This window comes from Pituophis catenifer, unplaced genomic scaffold (genome assembly GCF_029215685.1).
Source record: "Pituophis catenifer annectens isolate HBS135680 unplaced genomic scaffold, rPitCat1.0.hap2 SCAF_3, whole genome shotgun sequence".
Lineage (NCBI taxonomy): Eukaryota > Metazoa > Chordata > Lepidosauria > Squamata > Colubridae > Pituophis > Pituophis catenifer.
In genome coordinates, this window is record NW_027256883.1 from 107,365,383 (window position 1) to 107,378,419 (window position 13,037).

At 40.2% G+C, this 13,037-nt stretch overlaps 1 protein-coding gene across 1 annotated transcript in view; it reads right to left on the reverse strand.

The window, feature by feature from the left end:
• Nucleotides 1–12,799, reverse strand: part of LMX1A (LIM homeobox transcription factor 1 alpha) — a 71,197-nt gene extending 58,398 nt beyond the window's left edge. Inside the window, exons 1-3 of the mRNA XM_070941043.1 lie at nt 12,603–12,799; nt 12,440–12,502; nt 9,646–9,828 (exon numbers count right to left, since the gene is read on the reverse strand). Of these exons, the coding sequence (XP_070797144.1) occupies nt 9,646–9,828; nt 12,440–12,502; nt 12,603–12,799 (443 nt within the window). The remainder of the gene's footprint in view (nt 1–9,645; nt 9,829–12,439; nt 12,503–12,602) is intronic.
• Between the last annotated feature and the right edge of the window lie 238 nt (nt 12,800–13,037).

The window sequence follows — 13,037 nt, forward strand, 5'->3', positions numbered from 1 at the left end:
AGCCAGAAGGTTTATTGCAAACTATTATCTAATCCATTTCCATACATCACATTACTTAAGGATTTCCAGGGAGCACCTCTGGCTGAAATGGCTTCTGGTAAATTTGTGGAGAAAGTGCTATTGCACCCTCTAGTTCAGGGTCAACAATACATTAACAGCAGTTAAGCACTTCTCTATGTTTGTTTATTCACAAACAAATTATTTTATTTATTTATGTGTATTAAATTCAGGAACCAATTAATAGCTGCCAGAAAGGCAAATTTGTCTTTCAAAAGATCAGCTAAGGTGAAAAAAGTTTGGAATGTTTTCTGCTAAAAATTGCAATTATTCAGAGACCAATCTCTACTCCCACTATGCTCAATTGGATTTATTCCTAGTAAGTTTACATCTAAATTTATAAATATTTTGAAATTTGAGCCAATTATAGTACTTTTTTATTTCTCTAGTCTTTCCAAATCACTGCAGCCCTTTGACATTATGTGGGGTAATTCAATGTCATAGATTTAAAACCCTGTGCAGATATAATTTCACCAGTCTTTCTACAGGGCTATTGGAGAACCTTAAGAAACTTCTGATACAGTGTCCTAGAAATAAGCAACATGAACCACATATAGAACAGACCAATAATCATATCAATGACATAATTCTATTTCATAAGAAAAGAAAAGGCAGGTCACAATTGCCAATAGCTTTTCAAATGTTGAATGCAGCTTTGATTCAAAATTTATCTCCAATGTGTTTTTGCCCCACACATTAGGGCAGGGCACAAATCTAGAAGTATCTTCAGAGAATCATAGATCAAGTACACATTGATCATACATCATGTATAAAGATTTTAATGGTCCCAGGGGAATTCTTGCCTCTATACAAGATGGGCAGCACACAAATCTAATAAACAAATAAATAAAAATAAAAAACATCAATTCCCCCCCCCAAAAATGCTTATTCCTCAGATTACTGTTGCCCTCTATCTTAAAAAAGATTGAGAACAGCCAGCCTTGCTAATAAAATGCCTGAATATTTTGGTATAGTTAGCCGTGGTATTTTCAGTCTAGAAATGCTTCCCTTCTCAGATGGTAGTAAGTGTGTAAAATTAACCTCTGCAGAGAGCCACAGAGCAGCTTTTTTGTTTTTTACATTGCCAGAGGAGCAAGCTGTTCTTTATGTATGATTCACACAGAAATTCTTGTGCAGGAATCTAGAGAAATATAGTGGTGGCTTGCCCAAAATTTCACCTATTTTCATTTCATGGTATGATATATACTAATCCATATTTCTCCTTTGCAGAGACAGCCAAATTCCTTCCATTCCCTATCAACTATTATTCCATCTTTTTTTACATTTTACATTTTTACATTTGTGTTGTATATGAGAAAGAATGTGATAATTTTAAAAAGGTGCAGTTGAAAAATTTTACATGGGGCATTTGAAGGTTTTCATTTCATGTTTTCTTCATAGGGTTTCCTATCTGAGGAGGAAGTTGGACTAGAAGATCTCCAAGGCAGAGGCAGCAGTGGTGGACAACAACTCAGAAACATTTTATTGACTGAACTTGTTGACTGTTACATCCATTACTTCTGAGAGAGAATAATTCCCTTAGCTGATTAATGTTTCAAGAATTCCTAACATTGACTTTAGGAAATTGTAATTGCAGAACTGTTTTACCCCCAAATCCTTTCCCAACTACTGAGTTCCAATGCTATTTACCCATCCTTGAGTGGGATGAAACTAATATTGGTATAAAATTTGTTGTTCCCATTGCTACAGTTTCTGGTCCTGCCTATACTGCATCTGTCCCAAGTCACTGCCAAATATTGGTATCCAATTGTGAATGTCTCACAATTACTGAAAAGATCATTGGTTTTCTTGGGCATTGCTATAATGCCATTTCAGCATCAGCCAACAACAATGTCAAGTAAATCACCGGTCTACAGATTTTGGAAAATTATCAACCTCTGAGATAAAATGTGTTAATTTTACATATTTTGATTAGATGAATTAGAAAACAGGTGATAAAGGTGCTGGTTGGCTAAAGTTTTCAAGATATTTCACACACAGGCAAGTATACTTGCCCAAAAGGGAGGGAGGTGTCTAATGACCATGATGCCTCGTAATGTCTCAACAAAGTATGGTAGAACAATGAAAATGGTACCACATGAAAGTATATAAATTTATCTTCACTTTGAGAACAGCAAGGCAGATGACTATAAAAAACACGTGGAAAATTTGCTTAGGTCCGATAAAGAAACTGTCACTGCAAGTGCAAACATGTTGCATGTAAGAATTCACTTCTTACACTCGCATTTAGACTATATCCCTTTGAACTGTGGGGCAGTGAGTGATGAGCATGGGGAGAGATTCCACCAGGATATCAAAGGCCTGGAGAAAAGATACCAAGGGAAATGGAGTCAGTCCATGCTTGCCGATTACTGCTGGAATCTCCCCAGGGATGATCCTACTGCAGTTCACAAGAGAAAAGCATAAAAGTGCAGTTTAGATACTGAATAAAAATGGAACCTTGTTGTTTAATCTGGTATTAGAGCTTGTCAGTTTTTCATGCAAAAAGCATGAAGCAAAAAAGCATGGAAATGTTACATGAAAAAACCAGTAAATTAATGGAAAGTTATGTTATTGGTATTAATAAAAAGATAAATTTATAATAATTGGTGTGGCACCATTCTCATTGCTATATCACATTTTGCAGAAAAGTTGTGGAGCATAATCGCACATCCCCCTCATAATTTTGGATTATTTTGATGCAATTTTGACCTGAAGCTGTATCTTGGAAACTGGAGCCAAGGACTTAATTTTCAGGACTTAACTTTCCTTTATTAGTGACCCAATTATGGTAAAATTAAGCTACTTTCATTTCCAAGGCTTTCTCCTTGTAGACCAGTGATATCTATCCAAAAATAACCTCTATATCTGTTCCAGTCCAACCTATTCCAACTCATCCACTGGTACTTGTCATAGCTGGTTCCACTGTACAGGCTTTTCTGCATCACATGCTATGTGGATTGCCCTAACTTCCACTTGGAATGAGATCAGACTGCCATGTCACACCAAGGCCTCTATTTTCAGGTGGAAAAATATTATTACTAAGGCTCTAGCACTACCTTGGACTGAACTGCATTGCCATAAGAACTTTTTTTTTTAATGGCTTAGAATCCCTACAGTTTTGCTGGCAAGGTTTCAGATTCATTTGTCCTTGCCTGCTTCCTAGGGATGAGAGAGGATGACTGCCTCGAGGTCACCCAGCTGATGGTGTGCCTAGGGCAAGAGTAGAACTCAGGGTTGCCCGGTTTCTATCCTGGTGCCTTAACCAATACACCAAACTGGTTCTCTTAAGGTCTCCTAAACTGGCTAATTTCAATCTTCCCATGTGCTAAATTTTATGACACAAAATAATCCTTTAGTTTAAAAAAAAAGTCTACCACTAATCTTTCCTGGTTTTATCAATCTGGTTTTCAGAAAATTAAAAAGTAACATCATCATTAATACTTGGTAAGGTTACTAGGCATCCATTCAGCCCTATTTCCCACAGTAGCCCCAGCACCTGAAATACTTTAAATGTATACTACTGCAGTTAGAGAAAGTTAAAGGTATTTTATGAAGATACATAATATGCCACATTCATCAAAAAATAAAGCATCAAAACACAACAAAATAGGAAGATGTATTGAAATTATGTGGAGAAAGAGGTACTAAATTAGGTATCCCACCTCCAACACTAAGTTGGGTTAAACATCCTACTAAGCAGGGGTGAAATCCAGCAGGTTCCAACAGGTTCTGGAGAACCAGTAGCAGAAATTTTGAGTAGTTCGGAGAACCAGTAGCAGTAATTTTGAGTAGTTCAGAGAACCAGCAAATACCACCTCTGGCTGGTCCCAGAATGGGGTGGGAATGGAGATTTTGCAGTATTCTTCCCCTGCCATGCCCACCAAGCCACGCCCACCAAGCCACATCACACCCACCAAGCCACATCATACCCACCAAGCCATGCCCACAGAACCAGTAGTAAAAAAATTTGAATTTCACCACTGCTACTACGCCATGGTTTACATAAGTGGTTCAACATGGTTTAGTGTGAGGTGGTTTACACTAAGCCATAAATCTTAGTTTATGAACTATAATGGGTGGGTTCACTTATCATATTGGTTAAAACTATGGCTTATAAATCATAAGGACTGGATTTACCCACTTGCTAAATCAAAACCAAAGTAGTCACATTATGGCTTACTGCAACATATGTATCCAACCTGTTTCCTTGTGCCATGATTATAAATATTCTATCGTGAATCAACCATAAAAGAAACATCACAAGGATGGCAATGTATTTTTTTCAAAATTAGTCAACCCAAGGGATATATATTACATTAAAAATGCTGCCTAGCGTTGTCATCAGGCAATCTCCTAAGAACCAGTGTTCTTAGGAGAAGCTTGTTTTTACTTCTTTATCCAAAGAATCCCCTTCTTCTGTGTAATATTTTGAGGGAAGCTGCTCCCATGCCAGGCAGACAGAGACATGGGGAAAACATTCATGGCACCAGCAAGGAAGAAGTGAAGGCAAGAAAGAAGAGTGGGAAGAGGAAAGATGTCTCTGTTCATTCAATTCAAAGGGATTTGTTCCGCTGTCAACAAGAGAAAGATCCCCCTAAGAGCTTCATGAGCACTGGAAGGAGGGAGGGAGGGAGGGCAGGCCCTGTAGTGTCAACCAGGATGGGGCAACAGCTGGGCAGAATCGATACAGAGCCCAGAAGGCTTGAGAGAGTACAATTATTGCTTTCAGGACAAGTGGCAAATGGGTGTCTTACTCACCAAATTCCTCTCAGAAAAGAGAGCATGGGGAGGATTACTTAGCATATGGAGAAATGTCAACTAATGCTGCTTTTTCCTTCAACAAAATAGCTATCTACTTTTTCCACACCTCAACTTGAAAGAACATGGGATAAGCAGGAATAAGGAAAAAGTGGTAAGAATCAATCATGTGGCATTTGCTCAAACAGAAAATACTAATCACATGCAATGTAATATTAGCCTGCCAGTTGCAATTTGAACTATCCAATAGAAAATAAAACATTGCAAAATTCAGTTTCACATGAAATGCAAACAATGCAACGCAATGCAAGGAAGCATTGCAAAATTTTCCACCTGAGTTTAATGCAGAATTATCTGCTATGTTGTCTTCCACAGAATATAAAAATCAGAATATTATAAAAGTATCCCACCTTGATTGGACATTCTGTCCTCAAGACAAATAAAATACATTAGAGCTACTCCTAGTAAATTGGAGTAATTGTGTAATATTTACTACTGATGCATTGCTGTCAGGTATCCATAATACTCAATATAATTAACTCCATATTTCTGCTAAGTCCATGAGGCAGGTTAATTATTTTATCCTCATATCAACAACAACAACAACAACAACAACAACAACAACAACAACAAAAAAGCTGGGAGAGTAAAATAAATAGCTGTTGGAACAGTGGTGGTATGGATTCATTCCAAGGTACAAACTAAGGATTAATTTTGCTTTTATAATATAACATTGAACAACATCATGCTCATCCATGTTGCAATTTCCAAGGAAAGAGTTATACAAAGAAGGGGAGACATTTGCTGCTCTTTCTTCTTCCTATCTCCCATGCTTATGGTTTTGGAACTGAAGAAAGGAAAAATGGGGGGCTGATCTCTACATTTATATTTTCCAAAAAGAAAGCCTTACAATAATTGTCTTATTTTAAGGCTGCTTTGGGAATGGCTCTAGATACTGCCTTTGCATCTGATATGAGGGATTCTTGATGCTCTCTAAGCTTGGCTGTTTTCTAGGTGATGCACCTGCAGTTCACTGATGATATTACCTAGTTTGGGTAATGAAATCTCTGCAAGAAAACAACCAAACCAGAGAGCACCAAGCACCTTTCATTTCAACCCTGAGCTACAAATGTTTTCCTCTGTCAGTACCCTCTGATATGTTTGGAATCTTCCACTCTCTGTTTCCATCTAAAAGCATGAACCGCTACAGAATTGGCAGAAAGACCAGCCACTTTCTCTTCAGACTTTAACCAACTTCCCTTGGAACTAATATAACACCTCAGTTGACCTAATAAAGATGCCTCCTTACATTTTGGGGCTATTTCCCCTGGAATTGTAATCAGTGAAGTTTGTGTTTATGTGTATTTTATTTTGTTCGCTTACATCCATTTTTAAAACCATAAAAAGCATAGCTAGTAGCAATTGAGTGTGGAAAAAAATTTATATTTCAGAGACTGACTGTTTTTTTTAAATTAAGATTATAGCCATCCCTGTTAAAATTTCTCAAACTAATCATCTTCCCCCCAAGAAGCTGCTGAGTGAATCACTGTAATTGTTAAGTTAGTAACACAGTTGTTAAGTGAATCTGGCTTCCCCATTGACTTTGCTTGTCAGAAGGTCATAAAAGAGGATCATGTGACCCCAGGACACTGCAACCGTCATAAATATGAGTCAGTTGCCAAGCATCTGAATTTTGATCATGTGACCATGGAGATGCTGCAACGGTCATTAGTATGAAAAACAGTCGTAAGTCACTTTTTCAGTGCTGTTCTAACTTTGAACAGTCACTAAATGAACTTTTTAAAGTCAAGGACTTCTTATAGACTGGCCCCTTGGAAGCTCTGTGGATAAGGAGAGGACAGGAAATCACCTAGGATGGCATTTTCTCATGTCCTGAAGTTGTCTGTGGGTTTGAACAATAGAAAACAATGGGATATATAATCTTGCTCATGACCGCAATAGACTTTTAAAGGACACTAATGCAAACCTCACTTTCTAATCTCTTTTGGAAATTGCTCATTGATTATTTCTAAGCTATAAAAATCTTAGAATGAAAATTTAGGAAATGTTGGGTGAATCATCCTAATCCTGAATGATAGAAAAATAATAATTATAAGATATGTATGTATGTATGTATATATATATATATATATGTGTGTGTGTGTGTGTGTGTGTGTGTGTGTGTGTGTGTGTGTGTGTGTCTGTGTGTGTGTGTGTGTGTGTCTGTGTGTGTGTGTGTGTGTGCAAAAAATTAAAATCTCGGGTGTTTTCCCGCGTCATGTTAAATAAATTAGTTAAAATGTTTAAAATTCTGGTTAAAATCCTAGCTTAAAATCTTCTAATAATTCTTACAGAGCATTCTGCAAGGTCCTTTAAAACCTTAGCTAAAATCTACCAGTACCTTAAAAGTTTTTCTAATAGCAACATTTCGACAGGCTCACAACCCTGTCATCTTCAGGCTCTTATCTACTTTAGAAGCTGTGGGTTCTAAATAACTAGATAAGAGCCTGAAGATGACAGGGTTGTGAGCCTGTTGAAACGTTGCTATTAGAAAAACTTTTAAGGTACTGGTAGATTTTAGCTAAGGTTTTAAAGGACCTTGCAGAGTGCTCTGTAAGGATTTTTAGAAGATTTTAAGCTAGGATTTTACCAGAATTTTAAACATTTTAACTAATTTATTTAACATGACGCGGGAAAACACCCGAGATTTTAATTTTTTGCATATACACACCCGCAAAAACTTAAGAAGACATATACATATAAATGTATATATATATATACATTATACATTATAAGCTTATATAAAGAATCTGAAATAAACAGCAAAAAGCTAAATAAGATTTTTGATGTCAAGAAAGTTATAAATAAACTAAGGGTCATGATAAAATTGAAATATTGAAATCTTACAATAAAATTTTGAAATTAATTATAAAGTATACATAGCTTCTTGTGGGGAAATAGATCCTCTTTTGGATTTTAGAAGACCTAACATAGATAAATATTTTCATGATTTCAATAGGTAGACACTAGAGGAACTAAAGAGTTTAGTTAGAGGAAAGATATTCAGGGCCGCAAGGGGTACAAAATGGATGACAATAAAAATAGGAGACTTCTGAAGAATGGAAACAGAAAATAGTAGCCAAAATACCAGCATTGTCAGTAATGATATCTGCTTCTATGGATTATGTACGAAATAAGTTATTGAAGAAATATCAGCTGTAGAACAAATCTTATCTGACAAGATAGAGATGGCATTGAAAGTGGATTTAAGCTAACCGGACAAGGAGATCATTTAGAAAAGGTCTATTGGTTAGGCACCAGGCTAGAAACCAGGAGACTGTGAGTTCAAATCCTGCCTTAGCCATGAAAACCAACTGGGTGACCTTGGGCCAGTCATTCTCTCTCAGCCCAATTCACCTCACAAGGTTGTTGCTGTGGGGATAACACAGGAAGAAGGATTATTGGGTATGTTCACTGCCTTGAGTTATTTGTAAAAATAATGAAGGCAGGATACAAATAAATACATAAAATACATTAATAAATGTTCCACTGGGTCTACAGAAGGAACTGGCTGAGGTATTAAAATTTAAAAAGGAAATACAAATGACAAACCAATAGAGTGACCTAGATAATGTTTTTCCTACTAAAGTTACTGTTAAATATTTGAAGAACTCTATCTTTCTTTAAATTTAGTTTATATTGGATGATACTATTATAAATATATAATGTATATTTTATTATATCTATAGATATGAAAGAGAGAGAGAAAGAGAGAATGAACACATTTCTATTCCAACCATGGTAGAATACCAACTTGCAGAGAAAAAAAGTGTTAAAATTTATACTATTGTAGTATCCGGTATTCTGCCATTAAGACTCATTATATGGGTTTGTCTGATTATACAAAACTCACACCAACTTTGTTCTTCCCATATATATTTCACTTTAAATATCACATTATCAAATGTATGCATCTGCTATATGAAATTTGAAGAACAAAAGTGCAAAAATCCCTGAGTAACAATTAAGCTTGTCTGTTACAGATCCATTCAAAATGACTGAACTTTCTTTGCACTTTTAATCCTCTCTACATTTCCTAGCACCTGTTCAAGGTCTCTGTGCAATCTGGCACTGCAAACGAATTTAGGTCAAGAGGTACAAACCAAGTAATGGGATGAGTTTTCACCAACATTGTTTGGTGAAACAACATGACAGTTTGCCAGTTACACAGAACTTCTTAGCAAAACAAACAAAAAAAGCCCTAAATCTTTTGCTATAAAAGGTTATTATAAAATGCAAATATATTAAAATAATCAGTAATTTTATAACACCTAGTTTTTGTTTTTTTTAAAATTTGATTTATATGCCGCCCTTCTCCGGAGACTCAGGGCAGCTTACAATGCGTTAAGCAATTGTTTAGTTCAGTAAATATGTAGCCCCTTTCATATTTGTGGAAACATGTAGATTTATAAAACTATGTCAAATTCATATAAAAACAAACTATTTTAACCGAATATTAAGAAAAACCAAATAGCCTGAAATTGTTGCTGGATTACAAAAAAAAATTAGGATGACCAAAAGAGGGCAGCAAAGATTACCGTTTTTTTCCCCATATTACTTTCCTGCCTTCTAGTGATAATTTGATTGCTTGCAGCCCTACCTTTTGTTCTTCCCATTTATATATTTCATCTTACTAAAAATTGCACTCAAGCAACTAGTTTCCCTGGGGGTTTTCATCTGAACAAGAGCGGGGGTTCCTTCCCCGGCTTCAGAAGGGAGGCTTTTCCTCTGGGCTCCTAGTGAGCCCCGCGAAGACGGCGGACTTACTTCTCGTAGTCCAGGCGGCAGTAAAGCTTCTGCTCCCGGTAGAAGCAGCTGCTCTCCAGGGGTTCTCGGCAGGAGGCGCAGCGGACGCACCGCTCGTGCCACAGACGGTCGTTCAGGCGCAGCAAGAACCGCTCCGAGATGACGCCTCGGCAGCCTTCGCACACCGAGCGCGGCCTGGCGGCTCTCCCTGCAACGACCCAGAAGGACGGTGACCCTCGCGGCAGCCGCCGCCGCCCCGCCCAACCCGCTGCTCTAACCCTTCGGACAAGTTTCTCGGGCATTATATTGCCCCGCACGTCTCCGATTCGTTTTCAACGTTTTGGGTTCTCTTGAAGGGTGGACTATTAGAACCAGGGAAATACCCAAGGTGGGTGTCCTAATGCCAATCATTCGGCCAGCCTTGCTTTCCCTCTCCTTCCAGGTTTTTCCGCAACGTTAGCCTCCGAAATAAAGCAAATTGGTCTTACGGTTGCAGCTGCGACAGGCCCGCCTTAGGCCCGTTTTCCCCACAAGGCCTTCTTTTCCCAAACATTATGGGTGGGGGGGATCTTGAGCCCCCCTCCCCCCCTAAGGGACCCTACTGCCTCCTGTTCCGATTTGCCTCAAGCTCAGGAAGGTTTCGGTATTCCTCCCTTTTAGATCAAGGCTACGTGGGAAAACTTTGCATAGGTGGCGGGATTCATTGCCATTATAACCAGGGAACATCCTTTCCAGCCTGTCCCGCCACAGCAATGAATTCTTGTAAGTGGCTGGTTTTGAGCTGCGGCACCTATTGTCCACCCTAACGGCATGACCTGGAGGACCAAACCCGGGGAAGCTCGAGTGCCGCAGCAGAGTGGCCTTCAAGAAATACTTTCCCTCTGCCCGCCCACCCCCAAGATTCTCATGCCCATGCCTGCCACTGAACATCTTGCCCCAGAGGCAACTTGCAAAGGTCCCACTGCTGGCGTTTGACATCAGCGACAGCTTCACTGAACTCAACCAGCTGCCAGCCCAGTTTCTATATAGTGGGGTGCTAGGGAATCCTAGCCCCCCATTATATAGATCTGAAACTGATGCTAGGCGGCCTGTCTCCTTTCCCTGCCTCCAGTTAGCCGGAGAGCCTTCCCTGGGGCGCGGTTTCTGCGCCACGGCCGCCCATCTACCCTAACTTTAAACCAATTTCCGAGCTCTTCGTTCTGGGAAGAAATGTGAAACTGTCTCTCAAGGCTTACAAACCACTCTTGCCTTTCCTTCCTCTTGGCATAACATAAGATGTTGAAATGCATTCCCTGCTTCTCCTGCTCCTGGTCTTTTTCTCTAGAAATAGAGGTGCTTTCCTCTCTCCCTTTCAATTCCATTTTTTTGTTGTTGTTTTAATTTTTTGTTGTTGTTTTAATTTTAATGAGAGGCTCCATTGTAAAACTCTGGCATGGGAGCGATTTCCCTCCTGTTGGTGTCACAAAACTAGGTTTCTGGTTGCATTTTAACTATTTGAATTTCAGATGGTGACCGATTAGGTGGCCTGGACGGAGATGCTTTTTTTGGGGGGGGGGTTAAAGAGAGGTTCTGGCGCTTGAAGACCGAAGGCAGGACTCGGTATTGGCCAGGGCCAGGATTGGTAGCCATTTGAAGCACAAACTTTCTCTCTCTCTCTCTCTTCGTCTGAAAAATATCTGTGTGTCCATTGTGAAATAATTATTTATTCAAAATAGTTAAATCTTGCTTTTCTGCTCAAAGGCTCAAAAATGTCAATTTTTATTTAGGGAAAACCGGTTGCTTTCAAATGAACAATTAGAAGCATCCCCTCCCAACTATCTTTTTTTTTCTTTTGGAGTGGAGAATAAAATAAAAATTTAAACAGTAAAAAAGGAGGAATTAAAAAGAAAACTGAACCCGTTCTAATGCAACCCTAATCTTAAAAACTTGCTAGAGAGGCGCACTATCATTGCCCGTTTTTTGTCTTATTGTGCCTTGTAAATCGCCCTCATTATAAGGAGTGAATCCGCTGTGCATCTTCAGAAGAGCCTTGCAAAGCGCATCCACAGGAAAACAACAGCGCCGAGGCTCTGGACAATCCCTTTCAAGCCTGCCTCAAAACCTGCTATGAAACAAATCTGGAGAGAGGGCCTTACTTACTTTTATTAGCTACAATAATTATGATGAATATCTGTCCAATCCGACCCCCTTTATGCTTAATTTAAATGCTGAGATTTGATTTCAGTTATAATTTTCCTTCATACATAATGCGTTAGTTTAATCGTTAATTAACGATATTAATTAGAACGATCTGTACATATAGTACATGCACGCACACACATAAGTATCTGCTAATTATTATATTGTATTTTCTTATCTGTCTGTTGGGATGAACAAATGCTGAAGTCAGATGAAGTCTGACTTCAGTGTCAGGTAATTCTTGAACTTTTGTTTTAAAACTGTTAAAGGGAACAGCTGTCTGTCTTTTTGACACGCGCGGGAGAGAGAGACCCGGTTTCTCTTTCTCTCTCTCTCTCCTCCCCCGCACCCACATTTGTTTTCCTGGGGATGAATTTTGAGGCAAAACCGGATAATATAATCCTGTTCCACCATCACATCTAGCTGTCGGCTTCTCCGCCGGCGTCACGTGCGGAGAGGCGGCAGACACACTTGGCACTGCCTTTCCTTCTTCTTCTGGGGGTTTCTTCGTTGAGGAGGGCAGAAGGGTCCTGCCCTCAGGCTCTACAAAGGAGGAGGAGACCCGCAACGGTCGGGGCCGGCCAAGGCTCAGAGACTCATCCCAAATCTGGCCGAGGTCCGAGCCTACTACCGGTACTTACCCAGCAGCGGGGGCTCCAGGGCGTTCTGCAGAGTTTCCTCCATTTTCAGGCCGCCCAGCCTGACAAGAGAGAGGGCGAAGAAAAGCGCTCCGATTCCGCTTGCAGAAAAGAGAAGAGGTCGGTAAGGCAAGAAGTCCCCTAAACGGTTTCCCAGCAAACCTCCCCATCAGCAGCACAGCCAGCCCTACTCCAGGCCCCAAGGGACACCCCAGGCCGGCTGGCGACTTGCGCTCCTCTTGCCTCCCCAGGCACCTGAGCTGGAGCCTCCGGCGCTTACCTGCCAGCCGGAGTGGCCCCGCGGCGTAGAATCCAAAACAAGCCCTGTCTTGATCGGCGGCGCAGAAAGGGCTTAGCATCGCGGGTTCGCCCGAAGGCGGCTAGAGCCCCATCCTTGCGCCTGCCTAACCCCGGGTCAGGCATTGACAGCTTTGGCCGTCTTTGCTGAGCTTCCTGCCCTCTGGGCGGGTCCCTCCGTCGAAGGCCAGCGGGTGCTTTCCTCGGGGACAAGCGAGAGGCATCCCTGCCCCAGCCCGTGCCTTGTACTGCTCAGGTAAGCCCGGAGAAGGGCCAGAGACAGCGGGGGCTTTTCCGCGG